General features: G+C 37.4%; 1 protein-coding gene across 9 annotated transcripts in view; it reads right to left on the reverse strand.

Annotated features, from left to right (window-relative positions):
- Window positions 1–18,454, reverse strand: part of DIP2C (disco interacting protein 2 homolog C) — a 116,510-nt gene that overhangs the window by 4,204 nt on the left and 93,852 nt on the right. For 5 of the 9 annotated variants that reach the window (XR_005557313.1, XR_005557312.1, XM_039348581.1 and 2 more), the window contains 8 exons: window positions 16,257–16,425; window positions 15,072–15,242; window positions 11,567–11,596; window positions 9,088–9,149; window positions 5,963–6,020; window positions 4,630–4,704; window positions 3,814–3,988; window positions 1,955–2,078 (listed from right to left, as the gene is read on the reverse strand). Coding sequence is in view for 6 of the 9 variants with exons in the window: in XM_039348581.1 (XP_039204515.1) it covers window positions 1,955–2,078; window positions 3,814–3,988; window positions 4,630–4,704; window positions 5,963–6,020; window positions 9,088–9,149; window positions 11,567–11,596; window positions 15,072–15,242; window positions 16,257–16,425 (864 nt within the window). In the remaining 3 variants the exon portion in view is untranslated. Of the gene's footprint in view, window positions 1–1,954; window positions 2,079–3,813; window positions 3,989–4,629; window positions 4,705–5,962; window positions 6,021–9,087; window positions 9,150–11,566; window positions 11,597–15,071; window positions 15,243–16,256; window positions 16,426–18,454 lie in introns of those variants that run through there. The other 4 variants (XM_039348580.1, XM_039348578.1, XM_039348582.1 and 1 more) reach the window with 2 other exon arrangements.

Genomic DNA, 18,454 nt, shown 5'->3' on the forward strand with positions numbered 1-18,454 from the left:
TAAATACAAATAAAAAAATAAATATATTTCTGGTTTCTGAAACTTTGATGTGCTGTTTAAATCACCAATCCTGTGGGTGTTTTCTAGTCTTCTGAATAACCCAAATGAATTCTTTGGTATACTCATCATTGAGTAACACACCTATTTCATTCATTCAATGAATAACATGGCTGCCCAACTTACAAATGTGACTTTGGGCAGCTAACATAAAATAAGAATGTCAAGCAAAAAAAACCCTAAACATGTATCATGCTGAAGACAGCTTTGTCTATGCTGGCTCAATGTCTTGAGGGAAAATTCAGGTGTTTAGTGCCTTATGAACTTATAGTCAGGGCCATCTAGTGACAGTATTCTACTCCCAGGTAAGCCACAAAGATCTGTGTCTTTGGCCCCACTAGGTGCCACTGCTTAACAGAGAGGACCCCAGACACGGCCACTCTATTTAATTTTGTGGAATGGGCCAAAATAGTAAGAAATAGATGATAGAATAGCTTGTCCCTGCGTCATGCAAGGCTTTGCAAACAATAACCAGCAGCTCTAATGGCACCTACTGAAAGCCAAGGTAGCTAATGAAACAGGGTGTAGCATGGGCATATCTTGAATCTTTGAATTAGATCAGTGTTTCTCAACCTGAGCAATTTAATGTGTGCGTACTTCAACTCCCAGAATTCTCTAGACAGTATGCTGGCTGGGGAATTCTAGGAACTGAAATTCACATATTTTAAAGTTGCTTCGGTTGAGAAACACTGAATTAAACAAAGGGGCCAAAAGAACTGTGGTTATTTTACCATAGCCATAGCTCAGTGGTTCTCAACCTTTCTAATGCCGTGACCCCATAATACAGTTCCCCATGTTGTGGTGACCCCCAACCACTTATATATCACCGGGTGCCAGGGGCGTGGCCAAAGAAAAGGGGGAAAAATGGCGGACAGCCTTGTTTCGCGACCCCCGTGAAATGGTCGTTCGACCCCAAATGGGGTCCCGACCCACAGGTTGAGAACCACTGCCATAGCTATTGAAAGACCCTGAGGTCTCAGCACCTCATTCTTTTGCAGATAGTCTTAGATTCCTGTGCTTAAAAATTTCACTTCTCTTGTTAGTGGGAAGGAGGTGGGAGGTTAGGAAACATGAAGAATGAATGAATGCCTGTTATGTCCAATGCACCTGATAATTCCCAGTGCCTGATTATTTTTTTTTAGCTGAGCTAGTGATAATGATTATACAGATATATTGGTGTAAATTAGCTTTTGTCCTAAAAGTAAAGGAGTCCTCCAGATTTTACTCCGATAGTCATTGATGATTATACAGCACGGTGCTCATCTCTGTTTTGAGGGCCATTGAGTCAGTGCTACCCAAAGAGATTTCCGCATTAATGTGGCCAGCATGATGTCACAGAGCACCAAGTGATACCTATTTATCTACTTGCATTTGCATGCTTTTGAGTTGCTAAATTGGTAGGAGCTGGGACAAGAATGGGAGCTCATCCCATTGCGTGGAGCTCGGGTTGAACCTGGGCTGTCGGCTTTCCAGACAACAAGCCCATTGTCTTAACCTCTGACTCCCCATGCGGCTTCTGGATTTTCTCCTATAGTGACAAAACCCCTCAATCCTGCAGATGTCTCCAAAAAGGAAACTTTCAATATCTGAGCTGCAAAATTTCAAGCAACAGCCTTTGCAGCTAGATACAGTTATTAAAAAAGGGATAACTGCACTTACAGAGTTCTTGTGATCAGGAATCCTCTTTTAGGACCTGGTTCCAATGCTTGACACTCTAGAACCAGATAGGTAATGGCACGGAGAGAGAGAGGGAGTTGTACTCCCCCATCCCATACCAACTGTATATTGGTGCAAATAAACCTGATCCAAATAAATCTGTACCCGGTCCAAAGAGAGATGTGGCATTGTTCAAACAAATGCATGCATTCACACAGCGAAACCCGTACCCAGTACTTACCATTCCGTAATGCTTTTGTGTGCTCTAATTACCGATGTCTCTATATCTATGGGATGATACCGCATTCCTCGCAATTCCATGGCTTCATCTAATGCACCTACTACGTAAAGTGCATCATGTCGTTCTGATACCACAAGAGGAAAAAGAAAAAAACAAAAGTAGTTCATTATGCAAAACCACATCAGTGACAACAGAATATCTAACACTGAATTTACAGTTGTTGTATTTTTAGGAAAAGCTTTTCCCAACATGGCTTGGAACCTCTCTCAACCTCTCTGGAGAATGCCTTTGTATTATGAGTGGGAAAGGCTGGTTTCTGTTTCCATTTCTTATACATGATTTCAAGATTACATAATAATGGTGAAAAATACATGTTTTTTTTTAATAAAAGGCACCTGATTAATACAAAAACAGCAATTAAAACAGCTTTGTGTTTATTTCCTCCCCTATTCCTTCTCCTTGACATTTTTTCTTAAAGCAGCTCATTATGGACCATAGAACAGTTAAAAAAAATAATTTATAATAATGTCATATAAAATTAGTTAAGGTTGGAGCAGGAAGTAAAGGAAAGGTGTCCTTGCAGATTTTACTTTGCTGATCGTTGCTGAGCAAATGGGGTGGTGCTTATCTCGGTTTCAAGGCCATTGAGCCAGTGCTGTCCAAAGATATTTCTGTGGCTCATGTGGCCAGCATGATGTCACGGAGCGCTGTAACCTTCCCAGCATGGTGGTACCCATTTATCTACTTGCATGGGCATGCTTTTAAACTGCTAGGTGAGCTGGAACTAGGCAAAGACAGCGCTCATCCTGTCAGGCAATGCTCTGGTCAGGAAACCAACTAGAGTCAATTTGCTTTGCTTTTACATTTAATGAAAATTGAGTATAAATATTACTACTCTCCAAGATTACTTGTTTAATAAATATATTCTTATTTTTATTCTTATTCTCGTATTGAAAATTACAATTTTGGGAGCAATTCTGGTTTTGTTGGGGAGGCATGCAAAATATTTGTCTTAGATAATACATCTCTGCACATCAGAGGGGATGCTAGGGATGCAGAAGTGGGTCTGTGCCCGCTGTAAGGTAACTTCTTCTAACCAAAGCATATAATTCTTCTCATCCTTTCTACAGTGCAGGCATGATTGCATAAACTGCATATAAACAACAGAACTGCTGAGAAAATATTGCATAATGTATTGCAACTATGAACCACTCTCCAAAAGCTGTGCTAAGTACATTATTTTCAAAACTTTTTTTAATAATTTTATTAATTTGTGAAAATATAAAATACAAAGAAAAATTAAAAGAGTAATAGAAAACTAGAAAAAGGGGGAGGGAAAAGAAAAAAAGAAAGAAAAAAACAGAAAAGAAAAAGGCACCACCTTCCAGATTCTCTTTAATACAGTAGAAGATAACAACATTACAATCAGAAATTTTTGCTTTTACACAACAGTATGTACAAACCATTTCTATAACAATAAACCTATCTAATTAACAAAAACAAAATCAAAATTTCATTTTCTTTTTCATTGCAAGCACAAAATCTGGAAGCAATTTCAAAATAGAAGAAGCAAGATTAGATATATTCTTGTCTTTGGATAAAAGAATCAGTTTGACCTTCTATTCTTCTCATTACTGTGGGAAATGATATATACCTCTATTGACTCATTAATCTTTATCCTAGTTCATATTAAAAGTATCCTCTGTATAAATTCAATCTATTTTTTTAACCCTAAAAGGAGAAAACACCTCCCCTAGTTTAGATATTTTACTAACTTCAAGCAATACTCAAATATTATATATAAAAAGGAAAACAAAACAAAACAACAAAAACTTTCAAAAATTAACCAAAGAATTTACCCCCATTTGCATCTGTAAGTTCTGTTCTCCTCAAGAATCCCAGGTAGCCAGTTCGTGCCCAGATAGTTTGTGTGTCTCCAAAACTCAGTCTTGAGTTAAAATGATCTGATTGTAGGGATTCATCGCCATAGATTGTAAAATATCCGCTGGCATTGTGAGCACTATGAACCCATATCTACGTGAAATGGGAAAAAATATGTTTTAATTGGAAGGAAAGCTTCATTAGCTTCAAAAAGTTCTAAACCTTTGGTCTTTTCATAACAGGCCTTCATTAAAAGGAACATCAGTTTACTTTCAGATAAGTTAAGGTTTGAGTATCATTGGTAGCTTTTAATGTGGACCCCAATGGTTATGGTTTCTCAAGATTATCACATCTTGTAAAATGTGGCATTCCCACCCAACATGTCACAAGATTTCAGGCAGAACTTTTTTTAAAAAAAAGCAGCAGTAAAAACAGCTAACCAACATCCTTTGCAGCGGGTGGGTACTATCAAAAATCATGCATTCATCTGCAATTATGTGCTGCATGTACAAAAGGTATTTTCCTGGAGTAGCATCTGATTAAATATAGTCAGAAAGAAAGAAGGAGAAGGAAGAGTCTTAGAAAAGTTAACGACTCTTAAATATGACGATGCAAAGTATATACTAACTTGTTTTACCATTAATTCCACACACATTCATTAAACTGTGCAACACATCACCTGCTAGATCAGGCTGTTTGACACACGGTGCCCCAATAATGCTATGAGAAAAAGGAGTTGACCTGTAATCAACTCCTCTTATTCGGCCCTGATTTGGCACAGGTGTGTAACTTACTTCTCCAAGATGAGAGTCGCCAAGGGGGCCCTTTGTTTCTGGATTAGCAATAATGATACGAACTCCAGGGAGGATCTATTGAAAGACAAAATGAATCATATTTGGTCAAGAGCCAGGTTGTGTCTATACTGTTTCATGCAAAAACTAAACTTTCCTGCCTCATTTCTGAAGTCTTTAAGAAACACGGCAGGCTTCCCAAAAGGAAAGAGGTGGGTGCAACTTCTCCAAGGAAAGTAACACCATACTCAGCTTTGTAAATTCATTATTGTGAATTAGTTCTTCCCTAAGGAGGATGAGTCATCAGTCTTGGTGTTTTTTCACTTGTGCCCAAAATCATGGCCACCAGCAGTGCTAATGATCTGGAAAGCATATGGTGAGCAAATATTCTGCATATATATGAATCCAGATGCAATTTCTTAAAATGAGTTCCCTCAGGAATTATTACCAATTAGCATAGACCAGAGAGAAGTCTTATGGAGCTCAGATGCACATTCTTTCCAAAATGTGGTGGTGGTGAGAATCAGGGAGATTGGCTCCAAATCCCAAATTTTCTGTTCATTCCTGAATCATCCAATCATTTTGTTTTCCACATTCTTCTCTCTCTCTCTCTCTCTCTCTCTCTCTCTCTCTCTCTCTCTCTCTCTCTCTCTCTCTCTCTCTCTCTCATACACACACACACACATACACACACACAAACACACACACATTGCAATGTATCTATTATCTTAGGAAAATAGAAGCTACATAGCATCTTTCTTTCTTCTACACACATCTATTGACCTTTATTCTCACATTTCCCCCTACATCCTCTCATTCATATTTTCCCCACTGCAAAGTTTCCTTCCCCTCATTCATACATTCATACATTCACAGAGTTTCATTCAGCATTTCTACCATGGAGAATTGAGAAAAATGGGCATCTCTTTCTTTGTGGGATAATAAGGGAAAGAAAAACAGGATACATTAAAACTCCAAAGTTTAATGTGTCCTTCAGACCACAGTTTGCCTACAAGTGATATAGATAATATTGATACAAATGGATGAAAAGCTTTGATATAAATAATTTTTTCCGACTTAAGGAAGTCCAGATGGTTTGGATTTAACCCTGAGAAAACCAAAGGCATGCTTGAGATACCATCAAATAACTGGAAATATTGATTTTTAATGTCAAGAAACCATAATGAATTCACTCATTTCACAAGCCCCAAGTTTCTAGAACTTAATAATGCGCATGACTCTGCAAATGCTCAGTGTAAATAATCATATATCTGCCTGCATTAAAATATTTGTTTATTCACTCCATTCAGAGGGTTAATAATTTTTATACTTTTACCTTTCCTGATTCCATGAGAGGCAAACTATGGGGAGATCCTCTTTCTACTAAACGCACTCTGAAAATAAAATATATATAAAGAATAATTATGAATGCACAAAAATCACAACACCAGATGTACATACAGAGTTACATCATTCAAGTATCTGTATTTCTGTATTGCTTTCTATTTGCTGAAAAACCATTACTAAAGGGAAGATTCGGCTTTTGGGGAAAAAAACAAACCTGCAATCCTCTTTCTGCTTACTGGAAAGGGCAACTGGACACACCTTGAATTACTTTCAAGTCAGGATGCACAGATTGAAATCCCAACCTGTGCATAGCCCAACAGCCTTGTACTGTGATCAAGGATGTTATTTAAATTTATGCAGGTTAGTTTAACTAGCAGGAAACAGAACTGGTAGGACCATTTTGCTCAGAGACAGCTTCCTATGGTGTGTGTGTCTGTGTGTGTGTTTGTGTGTATTCGTGTTCTTTCCCTCCTTTTGTTCAGAGGCAACCTCTGTTCAGTCTCTGGCAATTCTGGGTTGGCACTGTCCAGTGTCCCTACTTCTTTCTAGGTAGGTCTCCTAGAAAACCTTCAACTTCAAGCTACATTTAGAACTACAGATGTCCAGCTGTGCACTGTTCATTTATCAATTAAGAAAACAGATCTTTGTCAGATCCCACAAAGGCAGTTAGCAAAAGATTGAGAAAATGGTGTCTGTGATATCTACTGGTGCAAAAAGTCAAAATGGTATGCACAACCACACAATTGAGAGCATGTCCTCTTTTTATGTGCATGCAATGCACCTGCTAAAAAAATTTCAACCTTAACAAGCCGAGCAAAATTGCTTTCTGTTTAAGCCAATATCTTGAGAAATTGTCATGAATTGCTCAGTCAACTTTGGCAACTTTTAAGATGTATGAACTTCAGTTCCCAGAATTCCCCAGCCAACACATCTTTAAGTTAACAAGGCTGAGAAATAATGGACTATGTAGACTCTTCTCATTGAAGTGCTCAAGATAGTTAGAATATTGTACTAAATTGTTATTCCTAAAGAGACAGGAGGACTTTATTAAATACAGTGGGAATAATATCAACAGCATTACATTAAAACTTGCTTAATACATTTAACTTAACTGAGATACATTTTTGGCCTTGCCCTTTTCTCCTGCTCTTTCCTGGCTCTGCCTAATTATGGGAATTCAGTTGCAGAAGTCAATCACAGTTCTTAGCTTGAAGAAGCTGAAATCAACTTATATAGTTAAGACTTTGCAGGGAGAAGATAGGGCAGGTCAAGGAAGGATAGACCTAAGAAAGCAGAACACTTGACAAAAGGACAGTTGTTGCTGCTGATTTTTTTCAATGTACCTCAGCTGCATCTAGAGATGCTCAATTCTTTTTCCAGGATAGACTATTAATCTATGTGAAATTGCTTCCTGACTTTATAGAATATGTAGTTTTTGTACATCAGAGCCAGAAAAAGAGGAATAAAAAGAGTAATTTATATTTATATACTCTTTCAAAACAGCAATTTGTCAAACAAGTCAATCTGAACATTGACTTCTCTTTGTCATCCCCACTATTCTTTTGAAAAATGATAGATTGGTTTTAATAACTATTTATTAAATAATTGTTCTTTATATAGCATAGCATGCATCCCCTACAAAGTTAAAAAAGATTGTATCTAGGAGATTGCAAACAGCAACTAGACCGAGGAGATAGTGCCTCTCACAGTCCTGTCCCTGAGTTCATGTTTCAACTGGGATTGAATTCAGTGCTCATTTCATTGCACCACCTGGGGCTGTGTTCCACACGGGCCTGAGAGATTTGCAGAATAGAGGCTAAGAGGAGATGACCCAGCATCTTTGATAACAATCAAGAAATATACAAATATAAATTTATATATAAATGTAAAAAACAACAAATATAGAAAGGTTGTGTAGTGCTTTGGATTCAAAGGGGGGGGGGTGTTTTTGGGAGCAAACGAGTACACAGGTAGCATCAGGAATAGCCATTTTTATCCTGTATTCTGAAGTCCCTTTCCCTCTTTGAATCCCTATTCCAGGGATAGGCAACCTTGGCTCTTTTATGACCTGTGGACTTCAACTCTCAGAATTCCTGAGCCGGAATTCTTGGAGTTGAAGTCCACAAGTCATAAAAGAGCCAAGGCTGCCTACCCCTGCCCTATTCTAAGCCTTTCTCTCAATCATATCCACTTGGCTTCAAACCAGTACTAATTTTCCAACGAGCACCGAGCAAATAGCTAAACCCTCCAATTAATTCTGTACAGAAAAGCAAGACACCATCAAAAGTTGTTTTGTTCTTTTAATAAAGTCTCTCAAACAACTCCTATTTAGGTTCTACGGACAAACATAATCACATGGAAGACTGCATTTTGGTTTTTTAAAATTATATTCATCCACAAAAGGTTTATTCATCCAAGTTCCAAATCTCTCCTTTTACATCACCATATATTGGCCAGAGGTGTACATGAAAGCGAAGGCTAAAATTTCAACAGCCTTTACTGCACCTGTTCCTGCAAATGTCATTTCTACAGTAGAATTTGCATTTGCCAGGTCTATAAAAGAGGCTAAGAAGCAGCTGTAGAGAGCATTGGCCATGCTATGGGATGCTGATAGATATAGGAAGAAAGAAGGCAGGAATGTGTATTTATTTATTGGATTTCTGTGCTGCCCATTTTGGCCGAAGGCAATTCTGAGCACTTACAAACATCAAAACCAAAAACATGAGAAAGATAAAACAGTGACAACAACCATCAGTTATACTAAAAAAAATTATCATTGAAAGATTAAAAGGGGGAGAGAAAGAAGCAGGAATATCACAGGGGGAGGAGGGAGGGTCTTCTCTCAGTCTACTAACCACCCCGCAGAGTGATACTCCTCCCCACTGAATACTGGACAGTTACTTTTGAATTATGCAAAAGGACTATGATGAACCAATGTGCTTTTAATTTAATGATGTGGAAATGCCATCTGAAAATTCAGTTCTTTCAAATAACAGCATTCCTTTCTCTTGCTATATTTTTAAAATATATGCCTTTTACACTTATGTGAATAACACATGGTAATGTTCCTAACCTTCTAGTATGAATTTCGCAACATTAAAGTAAAAATCACACCTGTCATGTCTGAGAGCCCTCATGTCAACATACACAGTGGTTGGGTCTGGCCCAGATGTTCCCTGAAAAAGAAACATTTCATTTAGCTTCTGAAGTAATAGGTTGTCTCTACATTTAATTATTGCTACAGTTTTAAAACAGCAAATCTTTTATACTGTCAGGGTAAAAAAAAAAAACAAAGACCACATTATGTATGGTTTGTATCTGTATGTATGTGGAGATCTAATTATCTCTTCCTTCATTGTAAACATAATTTCTAGTTTCTCACCTTCCTGAAAATGAGTCTCAATGGAAAAATAATAAAGGGTGTCCAAGTTGGGAAATTCTAAAGAAACAGAATTGGCTGAAGACAACACAGCCCGTAAAAGTCCAAACACGTGATTAAGTTTCCTGAGACACTTATGCAAAGGCTCTATATAAAGCTGAAAATGTTTTAAAGCAAGACATTTGATATTAACATATAGAAACTGAGGAAGCATAAGCAGTTATTCTGTTGCTTTAAAACATTATATTTTAAAAAGCAGCACGCTAATTTGTTCATGGCCATGTCACCCACAATACAGCAATTCTTTCTATGAATGTGTGCTTATGTTCTTTCTATGCTAAGACTGGGTTCATACACTATATTGAACCATATTTTGTTGAATGGGATCACCCAGGACAAAAACATGGTTTACAAATTACACAGGCTGAATTTAATTACACTGAGTGTTCAATGAACAAACTGATTTAGTATATCATGTGAAGTAGCCCAAGAGAGACTTGCACCTCAGTGCAATTAAAAGAAAAAAATAAGGCATGGTGATCTGAACTAAGTACTATGCAATGTAACTCAGGTCAGATTATTTGGATTAGAAACCAGATGCATTAAACCTTATTGCTTTCTAATCACCTTCAGGTTCTATTGAAACACTGGCACTGCGAAGCCACTTCACTGTTTGGAGATGCTTTAAGACTTAAAGTGCCCAGCCTGTCCTGTGCAATGTACTAAAAATGTGCATTCAAAGAAAGGAATGTTCCTATTGGTTCATTTTACTGTATATATTCTGTTGACAGAAACTCCTAAATCTGGATATGTCTAAAGAGGATACAGCGATTATGCCAGCACATGTTTAATGAGAACTGGTTTGGTATTCCAGCTTCAGATTTGCTCTCAGCCACAGATGCTCATAGGATAACTGAAGCTCAGTCACTCTTTCTCAGCTAAGTTGCTATCATGGGGAAAAATTGGAGAGGATGTTATATATACTGCCTTGAGCTCCTGAAGGAAAGTTGGACAAGCAATGAAAAACTATTGGGACCTCTACAAAAAATAAAGCAAGCCGGCACAATGTTGAAAAAGGATGGACCCTGGACTTGAACATTGGACTCTTGAGTTTCCAGGTTGTTTTTTTTTGGGGGGGGAGGGGGGCATTTTATTTCTTGGTACTCCTTTAAAAAAAAATCAGGTTCTATGCTAAGGAAAGCAAGAGGCATCTAAAAGAATGTACTAAATGTACTAAACGTTGACCAGCATCCCATCACCAGGAGGGCAAGAGAAAATTACAGGAGGGCATCACTGGGCAACTTGGCATAATGTCAACACTTTGTATTGTGGTGTTGGCATATAGGGGCTTTAGCACAGCTCTCAATGTACTAATATATTCAGCAGCACCAACAGCGTAACAGACCAGTGCTGAGAGCGGAGAAGCCCGTTACCATCACTGAAAAAGAGGAAGAGTGGGAGAGAATCACTCTATAAAAACAGATAGTCCTCGACTTACGACCACAATCAAGCCCAAAATTTCTCTTGTTAAGTGAGATATTTGTTAAGTAAGTTTTGCCCCATTTTACGACCATTCTTGCCACAGTTGTTAAGTGAATCACTGTAGTTGACAAATTAGTAACCTGGTTAAGTGAATCTGGCATCCCCCTTGACTTTGCTTGTCAAAAGGTCTCAAAAGGTGACCACATGACCCCAGGACACAGCAATAGTCATAGATACGAATCAGTTGCCGAGCATCTGGATTTTGATGATGTGATCATGAGGCTGAGATCGTTAACTATGAAACATGGTCATAAATCACATATCTCAATGCTGTTGTAACTTTGAACAGTCACTAAATGAACTGTTGTAAGTTGAGGACTACCTGTATTACATTAGGAACTGTTTTCATGATTAACCAGAAGCAGTTTATAAAATTCAGTTGTGACCATTTATACATTAAGGGTCACACCTGGATGTTGTTTTTCAGAACACATTCCCAAGCACGTTACAAAGTGTTGGTTAACTTTGGATGAAGACTATATCTGGATAACACCTATTCATTATTTCATTTCTTTACACAAAATTTTCTTCCCTTGACATTTCCTGGCCAATTCTGGCTATTGCATCGAATCACACAAATCATGTGTACCTCCCCACTCAAAGGTCTCCGCTGATTCCATCTAGTCTGTCCACTGCCAGGTGGATATTTTAGGGAACCAGTAAATTCCCTACCTGTTTGCCCAGTTTCCCCAGCCCGTGTGGCTACAGAGGCAGGAATAGGGGGAGATGGGGAGGAGAGACAGTAACACATGGGAAAAAAATAATAATGAAGATAATAATAATTGAAAAAGAAATGGAAGTTGAGAGGAAAATAAATAGACTCATGCACAGAGTGGAATAAAATAAAAAAAAAACATGACCAATATAAGGATTTTATAAACTATACATTTTATTATTTTAAAGAGCTAGAAATGAAAATAAACACATAGATAAATAAGATGGAGGTGTTATTTTAACAGAGCAAACAGGAGAGGCAGAAGTATATAGACTTTCCAATTTTTAACAAACAAATGTTCAGCAATTTAACCGACATTATAGATACCATTGTTTGAGGACACTGTGTGAAACTCTACTTTTCAGGTGAAGCGTGCCATACTATACCTTCACATTTCGATAATTGACATACCTTTTTCAAAAGATTAAAATGAAATGGAACACTCTTTTGTTAAGCCTGAAAAGCACATCTGTGTCTAAAGCCAGGGGTAGTCAACCTTGGCTCTTTTATGACTCGTGGACTTCAACTCCCAGAATTCCTGAGCCAGAATTCCCACAATACTTTTTTATGCCCTAGGACAGGGGTAGGTAACCTTGGCTCTTTTATGACTTGTGCTGGCTCAGGAATTATGGGAGTTGAAGTCCACGAGTCATAAAAGAGCCAAGGTTGACTACCCCTGGTCTACAGGAAGGAACAAGTCAACCATCTTGAGAGGAATGTTCAGCTCTTACTTTTCAATGGATAATTCTATCATGACCACCTGCCTTCTGTCACCCACAAGTTTGCCTTTATAAATGAAACTGAGGCAGGAAGTTCTCTGTTCCCTGAACTGAAGTGTAAATCTGGTAAGAAATTTTAGTTATAAATGTTGCTTCCCAAGAGCAAAAATGGTACACCCATATCTTCTGCTTCATTGTAAGTGAAGGTAGACTATTAGAGCATGAAATCAGCTCCATAGGGACTACTTTTATTGAGGCTGACTGTTGTAACAGAATCCTGCAAATCTGATTGTGTTGTATCCTCTCCTTTTTATCCTCATATGTCAGCAAATTAGGGAGGCATCTACCTAAGCCACTTCTTTTGGACTTTTTGGGGAAAACAGAACCTGGCAAGATCATCTCTCCACAATAAATTTGCCTTTTTTGCCTGCTGCAGTTATGCTATCCAAATCAATATGGGTACAGCCCAAGCCTATAGTGTTTATTCAAGAACAGAATATATACAAAAAACCTTACAACAATTTAGTGCCCATTCAAACTTACAGATGCACTGAAAAAAGTGACTTAGGACAATTTTTCACATGGCTGTTGCACCTTCCCCAGGGTCACGTGATCAAAATTCAGATGCTTGGCAACAGAGTCAAATTTATGACAAATGCAGTGTCTCAGGATCATGTGATCACCTTTTCTGACCTTCTGACAAGCAAAGTTAATAGGGAAGCCAGATTCACTTAACAACCATGTTACTAACTTAACAACTGTGATGATTCACTTAACAACTGGGACAAGGAAGGTCGTAAAAAGGGGCAAAACAATAAATGTCTCACTTAGCAACAAAAATTTTGGGCTCAATTGAGATCATAAGTGGAGGGCTATCTATAGACACGATTGAATAATTTTCAAAGAAGGAAAATACATGAATTCCCTCTATGCAAAGATTTGCATACAACAAAAATCTTTTTGCAGGAAGTTCCTGGATCTAAGTATCATGAAACACAGTAGATCAGCAGGAAAGATAGCTGATCTAGTAGGAACTATTAAAATCAGGAAATAACTTCTAAGACTTGAGATCTGATCCTTGTGGAAAAAATGCACTTAGAAGACATCATGTTGTCTGTTGTTCTAGAATTTAAGTCAACAGAAGCCAAATGTTCTTCAAATATGCTGAGTTACAAATCCCACAATCCTCAAGTACCAAAGCAAAGCATGTCTGCAAATAGCAACATCCTCAGAATTTTGCACGGATAAATTATCTGATGCTTTCGATCACAAGTAAATTCTATCTGAACTATTAAAATAAAAATCAAGTTGGCATTGAAGCAAGTTTAAAATGAAGTTTTTAGCAGGCAAGAATCTATAGACTTTTGTGAAAGGCACACCCTGTACAAATATACACCACATTGTATATCATAAAAACTTTTCTTAGATTATATATTTTACTGAGGACTGAAATGTGATGGATTGGATCGGAATAATAATCAGCTGTATTTTGATTCTACTGAAACTAATAAGGTAAATCAATCTTACTGAATTTGTTGATTTCAATGAGAAATAAGTTTATTTTACTTCATTTGAATCCAAGTCAGTAAATATATGCAAGGATGTAATGTTTTTAAAATCAAAATTGAAAATGATTGGTAGGTAGGAAAACTTTGCATGGATAGCCATTCAATTCTGCACATAAGACAGTAATCTACTTGTGAGCAGCTGATGCAAACAAATTTATTTAGGAAATGTGTACATTTGTCTGTTTTTAAAGCTGGGTCCAAAGCAACTTCTGAAGGCTTACTTTCCTGAAATATGAAATTAAACGAAATTGGGAAAATCACCTCAATTATCTCAACTACTTCAAACATTAGTTCCACATGGAACTAATGGAATCTTTCAGAGTAAGCACACTTTAGAACCTTCTGAATGTAGAATGGCTAATGTATGCATTTGGAATGCATATCAGTCTGGAATAATCAACATTGTTCATCACCAATGTTCATGATCTGTTGAGCAGCTTAGGCCATGATCAATACTCCTCAAAGAGGAGTACCCTACCCTGAGACATCCTCAACTCCTACCTGGGACTCTGTCCACTTAGTGAAGCAGTCATGGGACACCACTTTGCTTAATGACCAAGATTCTGATCCCAGTTGTGGTTATAAGCAAGGACTTATGATACTAATGCTAATATTCTTACTAAATTCTGTTTTTTTTTTCTCCAGAACAATATAAACTTCCAGTAAGGTTGGACTTCAAAGGCCATAATGGCCAGGAACTCTGGGACAGACAGGCAGATATCAGTTTGGGACAAATAGATATTGACATTTAATCCATTTCTAACACTAACCACAATAACTGAGTAAGACTATAGTGGTTTTAATGCACTACATATATTTAAGTCCTTACTCTACTCACAAGGAACAAAAAGATTTTGATATACTGAGCATAAAGATTCGGGTTGAGTTTTACAACTTACAAATTAAGGAACTTTCATACAGGTATTTACTGTGTTGCTTTCATACCTTTTTATGTTACATTTATATGTTATAAATGTAACATAAAAAGGATTATGGAAAAACTAATTAACAAAACCAGAAAAGGTGTATGCTTGCAGTATGAAAAAGGAACGTCTATTTATACTTGCACCAATTAAGAAAGTAACTAACCATCTTAAATGAAACCTGGTTGCTTCCCCTTAAGGAAGGACTGCTTTTACAATTTTTGCCAACAGGAGAGAGAGAGAGAGCCTTACCTGCAAACATATTGCCAAATTAACTCTGCAGCCAAAGGATGTGCTGACAGCCCTGGGATGGAGACCCAGATCTTTAAAAAGCTTTGAAAAAGATTGTGTCAGAGCTATTCGGGGTCGTTCTTCTGCCACAACCACACATGTCCGCACCCTTGACAGGTCCAGTCCTCTTGCCTGGAAACAAGGCACAAACTCAGGTCATCCCAAGAGTAGTGTTAACATTTGGCAGATGATATAGCAAAGACATCAGAAGCAGAAATGGGTTACTAAAAAAAATGTATTTTGGAATAAGTGGGAATATCATCATAACAAACATCATAGATATTTTTGCCATTGTGAATCCAAATTTCTCAACCTTGGCACTTTTAAGATATGTGGACTTCAACTCCCAGAATTCCCCAAGCAATATGCTGGCTGTGGAATTCCATGTATTGAAGCTGACACTTCACAGAACATGCTGCTGGGGAATTCTGGGAGTTGTATTTCACACATCTTAAAGTTGTTAAGGTTTCGCCCACCTATAATTCTGCATTAGGGAGAGTAGAGAGTGTTTATTATTTTTAGTTTCTACAAGCCACACAAATTAAATTCTTAAACTGTGAACCTGTTTTGAATGGATACAGGACTGGGCTATAATTATAATGCAACTTGTTAACCATTTTGAATCCCATTTGTTAGAAAAATGGGAGGAAAGGCACAGGTTGGCTTAAAAACCTTCTCATATGCAACAAAAACTAAAGAAGAGTCCAGTGGAAAATTGAAAGTGGGTGAGCTCACTTACTAAGCTATGATTTAACTTTGATTAAATTCACACAAAGTGGAAAGTAGAATTCCACTTGCCCAGCTGAAAGGGTTGTTCTTGATTCATAAAGACAATTGTTTATCAACAATATAAACAAAGATATCAAATGGGGAGAAGAAGCTCAGGCAACATCAGCTAGAGCAGTGGTTCTCAACTTTTCTAATACCGTGACCCTATAATACAGTTCCCCATGTTGTGGTGACCCCCAAGTGGGTGTGGCCATCAATAAGAGGGAGTAGGACAGCTAGCGAAAAGGGAAAAAAATGGCGGACAGCGTGGTTTGGCGACCCCCGTGAAATGGTCATTCGACCCCAAATGGGGTCCCGACCCACAGGTTGAGAACCACTGAGCTAGAGGGAAAAAGAAAAAGAATTAGGATTCCTCACCTTCAAAGATTCTGTTTGTGAACCAAGGCCCTTGGTGCAAAGTTCCATAACTGAGTAGGAACAAAAGGTATCTCTTACTTTGTACTGGCTCACAGCCAGAAGCCATAGAGCAGGTGTAGTTTCCAATTCTGAGGGAGGAATTAAAATAGACTGGTGTCCTGAATAAACGCTGTAAAGATACAAGATTGGTTAATCCCATGACGGGAAATCTGTCTTGAGACCAGAAGATGCCAAATTGAAAAAAAAATTATTTTTCAAAATTCTGGAAGGAGACAGCTCTCCTTGGGAGCTTTTAGCTCAGAGATAGACAATCTGAAGCCCTCCAGACATTGCTCAACTGGTTTCCAATTGCTCCATCAAGAATAGCCAATGGTCAGGAATATTGAATACCAAAGAAGTGCAGCAACTACCAGAGGGCTACAGTTTCCCCGTAACTCATAAATCTTAATTAAAACAGAAATCAAAACAGCAGCAACAAATATATATTCCAGAGGAAAAAGTCAAATAAAATGAGCTAGCTTTAAATCAGTTTATGTGAAGAGAGACCCAGAAGTCCAAACTTTATTTTGCTTATGCTAGTTAGTTTTTCAATAGTAGCATGAAGATGGCAAGTTCCCTGTGATTAATTACTACTGCTGTCCAGAATACTCCCTTGAGGAAATAGTCTTTAGAAGCTACAAGATTCTTCTTCTCTGTGCTTCTGGAATTTGGAAGAAAACATGGATTGACTGAGCAAGTGGTTCAACTGACCAGATTGCTCACCTTGTGATATGATGAACAGATTAACAGGGATGCTAAGGATGGTAAGGAAAGTCCTTTGCATACAAAACATCCCATATTTGATCGCTGAGAAATGGCTTGGATATCTCTTGTCACTTCCTTTTTCTGGAAAATCATCATATACAATTCTGTAATTTCTAGATAGTTTGTAATTTAATTATTAATTGCTTCTGATTCTGGTTAGCTTTTCAAGTTCAAATAAGATAATGCTGCCATCTAAATGGGATATTTCTATATATCCTCTTTATACAGAATTCAAATACACCTTTTAAGCTATTGAAAGACTATCTTGATCTTTGCAGAAATTCAATTAAAGGCATGCCCCAACAAACAAACTATCTAGATCCTATTTGAAACATACCACTTTAAAGGGAATTTCTAATCTTGTTTTATTACTTTATTATTTTGCTTCCATGAATTACTATTTTTTAATTTCTTCTACATCCTTCCTTTTGGTAATATTTGCAGAAGTGCAGTGTTTAAAAAATACAAATCCATCTTTCAAATCATCTCATGTTACAAACTGATGCTTTCCGTAGAATTTAAACATGAATGCTATAATAATCTGGATTCACACATTCCACCTAAACAAAATTGAACAATGCTAGATTCAGTACGAGGTATGAACCAATTTTCCGTCAAGGCAAGTTTATGTGTAACTTGATCTTAATCAATCTGGTTTATTAAGAAAAGTTCAGGCAGAACTTAGAAATAGTACCCGACAGGGAATCCCACAGATTCAGTATTTTCAATACTGAGCAGAAGCATCATTGTAGGAATTCTTCCCAGATCAAAGTAAAAATGCTGGTCCAAGACCCTAGAATTTCTGCATGAAAAGCAGGTTTTATGCCTGTAGTTAGTTTTGCAAAATTATTTATCCAGAAGAAAATTTATTTTTTTAGTTTAAAGACTATCCGGCCAATTCACAAATACACACATAAACATGAATATCAGGAAGTTATAATAGCTCAGGCTCCACATAATAGAAATAAAACTTGGACAAATTAAAAAAAAAGATGTTAGGTGTTCCAGACTTCACAATCAATACCAAACTGAACAGCTGTTAGAATAAACCTATTTAGAAATGCTAATTTTTTTTTTTTTTTTTTTACCAAACCCAAAAACATGGCAGGGAAAAAAATGACAACACAATGAAGCCCAGCACTAAGCATTTGGCACAAACAGCTAAAAGATTTAGAAAGACTGATGTCCATGAACTCACGTTGGCCTGACAATTGTTGTTCTGCCCAGAATGCATCAATCTTTGACAAAGATCTCCAGGAAATCCTGCTGGAGTGGGTGGCCAATTGATAGGAATCTGGAGAATTTTTGATAGAGGTTTATTGCTCTGCTTTGCAAGGTTTCTTTTCATTATTATTTTATACCCTTCGGGACATAAAATAAAAACAAAAACAAAA

The sequence above is a fragment of the Crotalus tigris genome, unplaced genomic scaffold, assembly GCF_016545835.1.
Source record: "Crotalus tigris isolate CLP2741 ecotype Arizona unplaced genomic scaffold, ASM1654583v1 scf7180000018163.1057043, whole genome shotgun sequence".
NCBI classification, from domain to species: domain Eukaryota; kingdom Metazoa; phylum Chordata; class Lepidosauria; order Squamata; family Viperidae; genus Crotalus; species Crotalus tigris.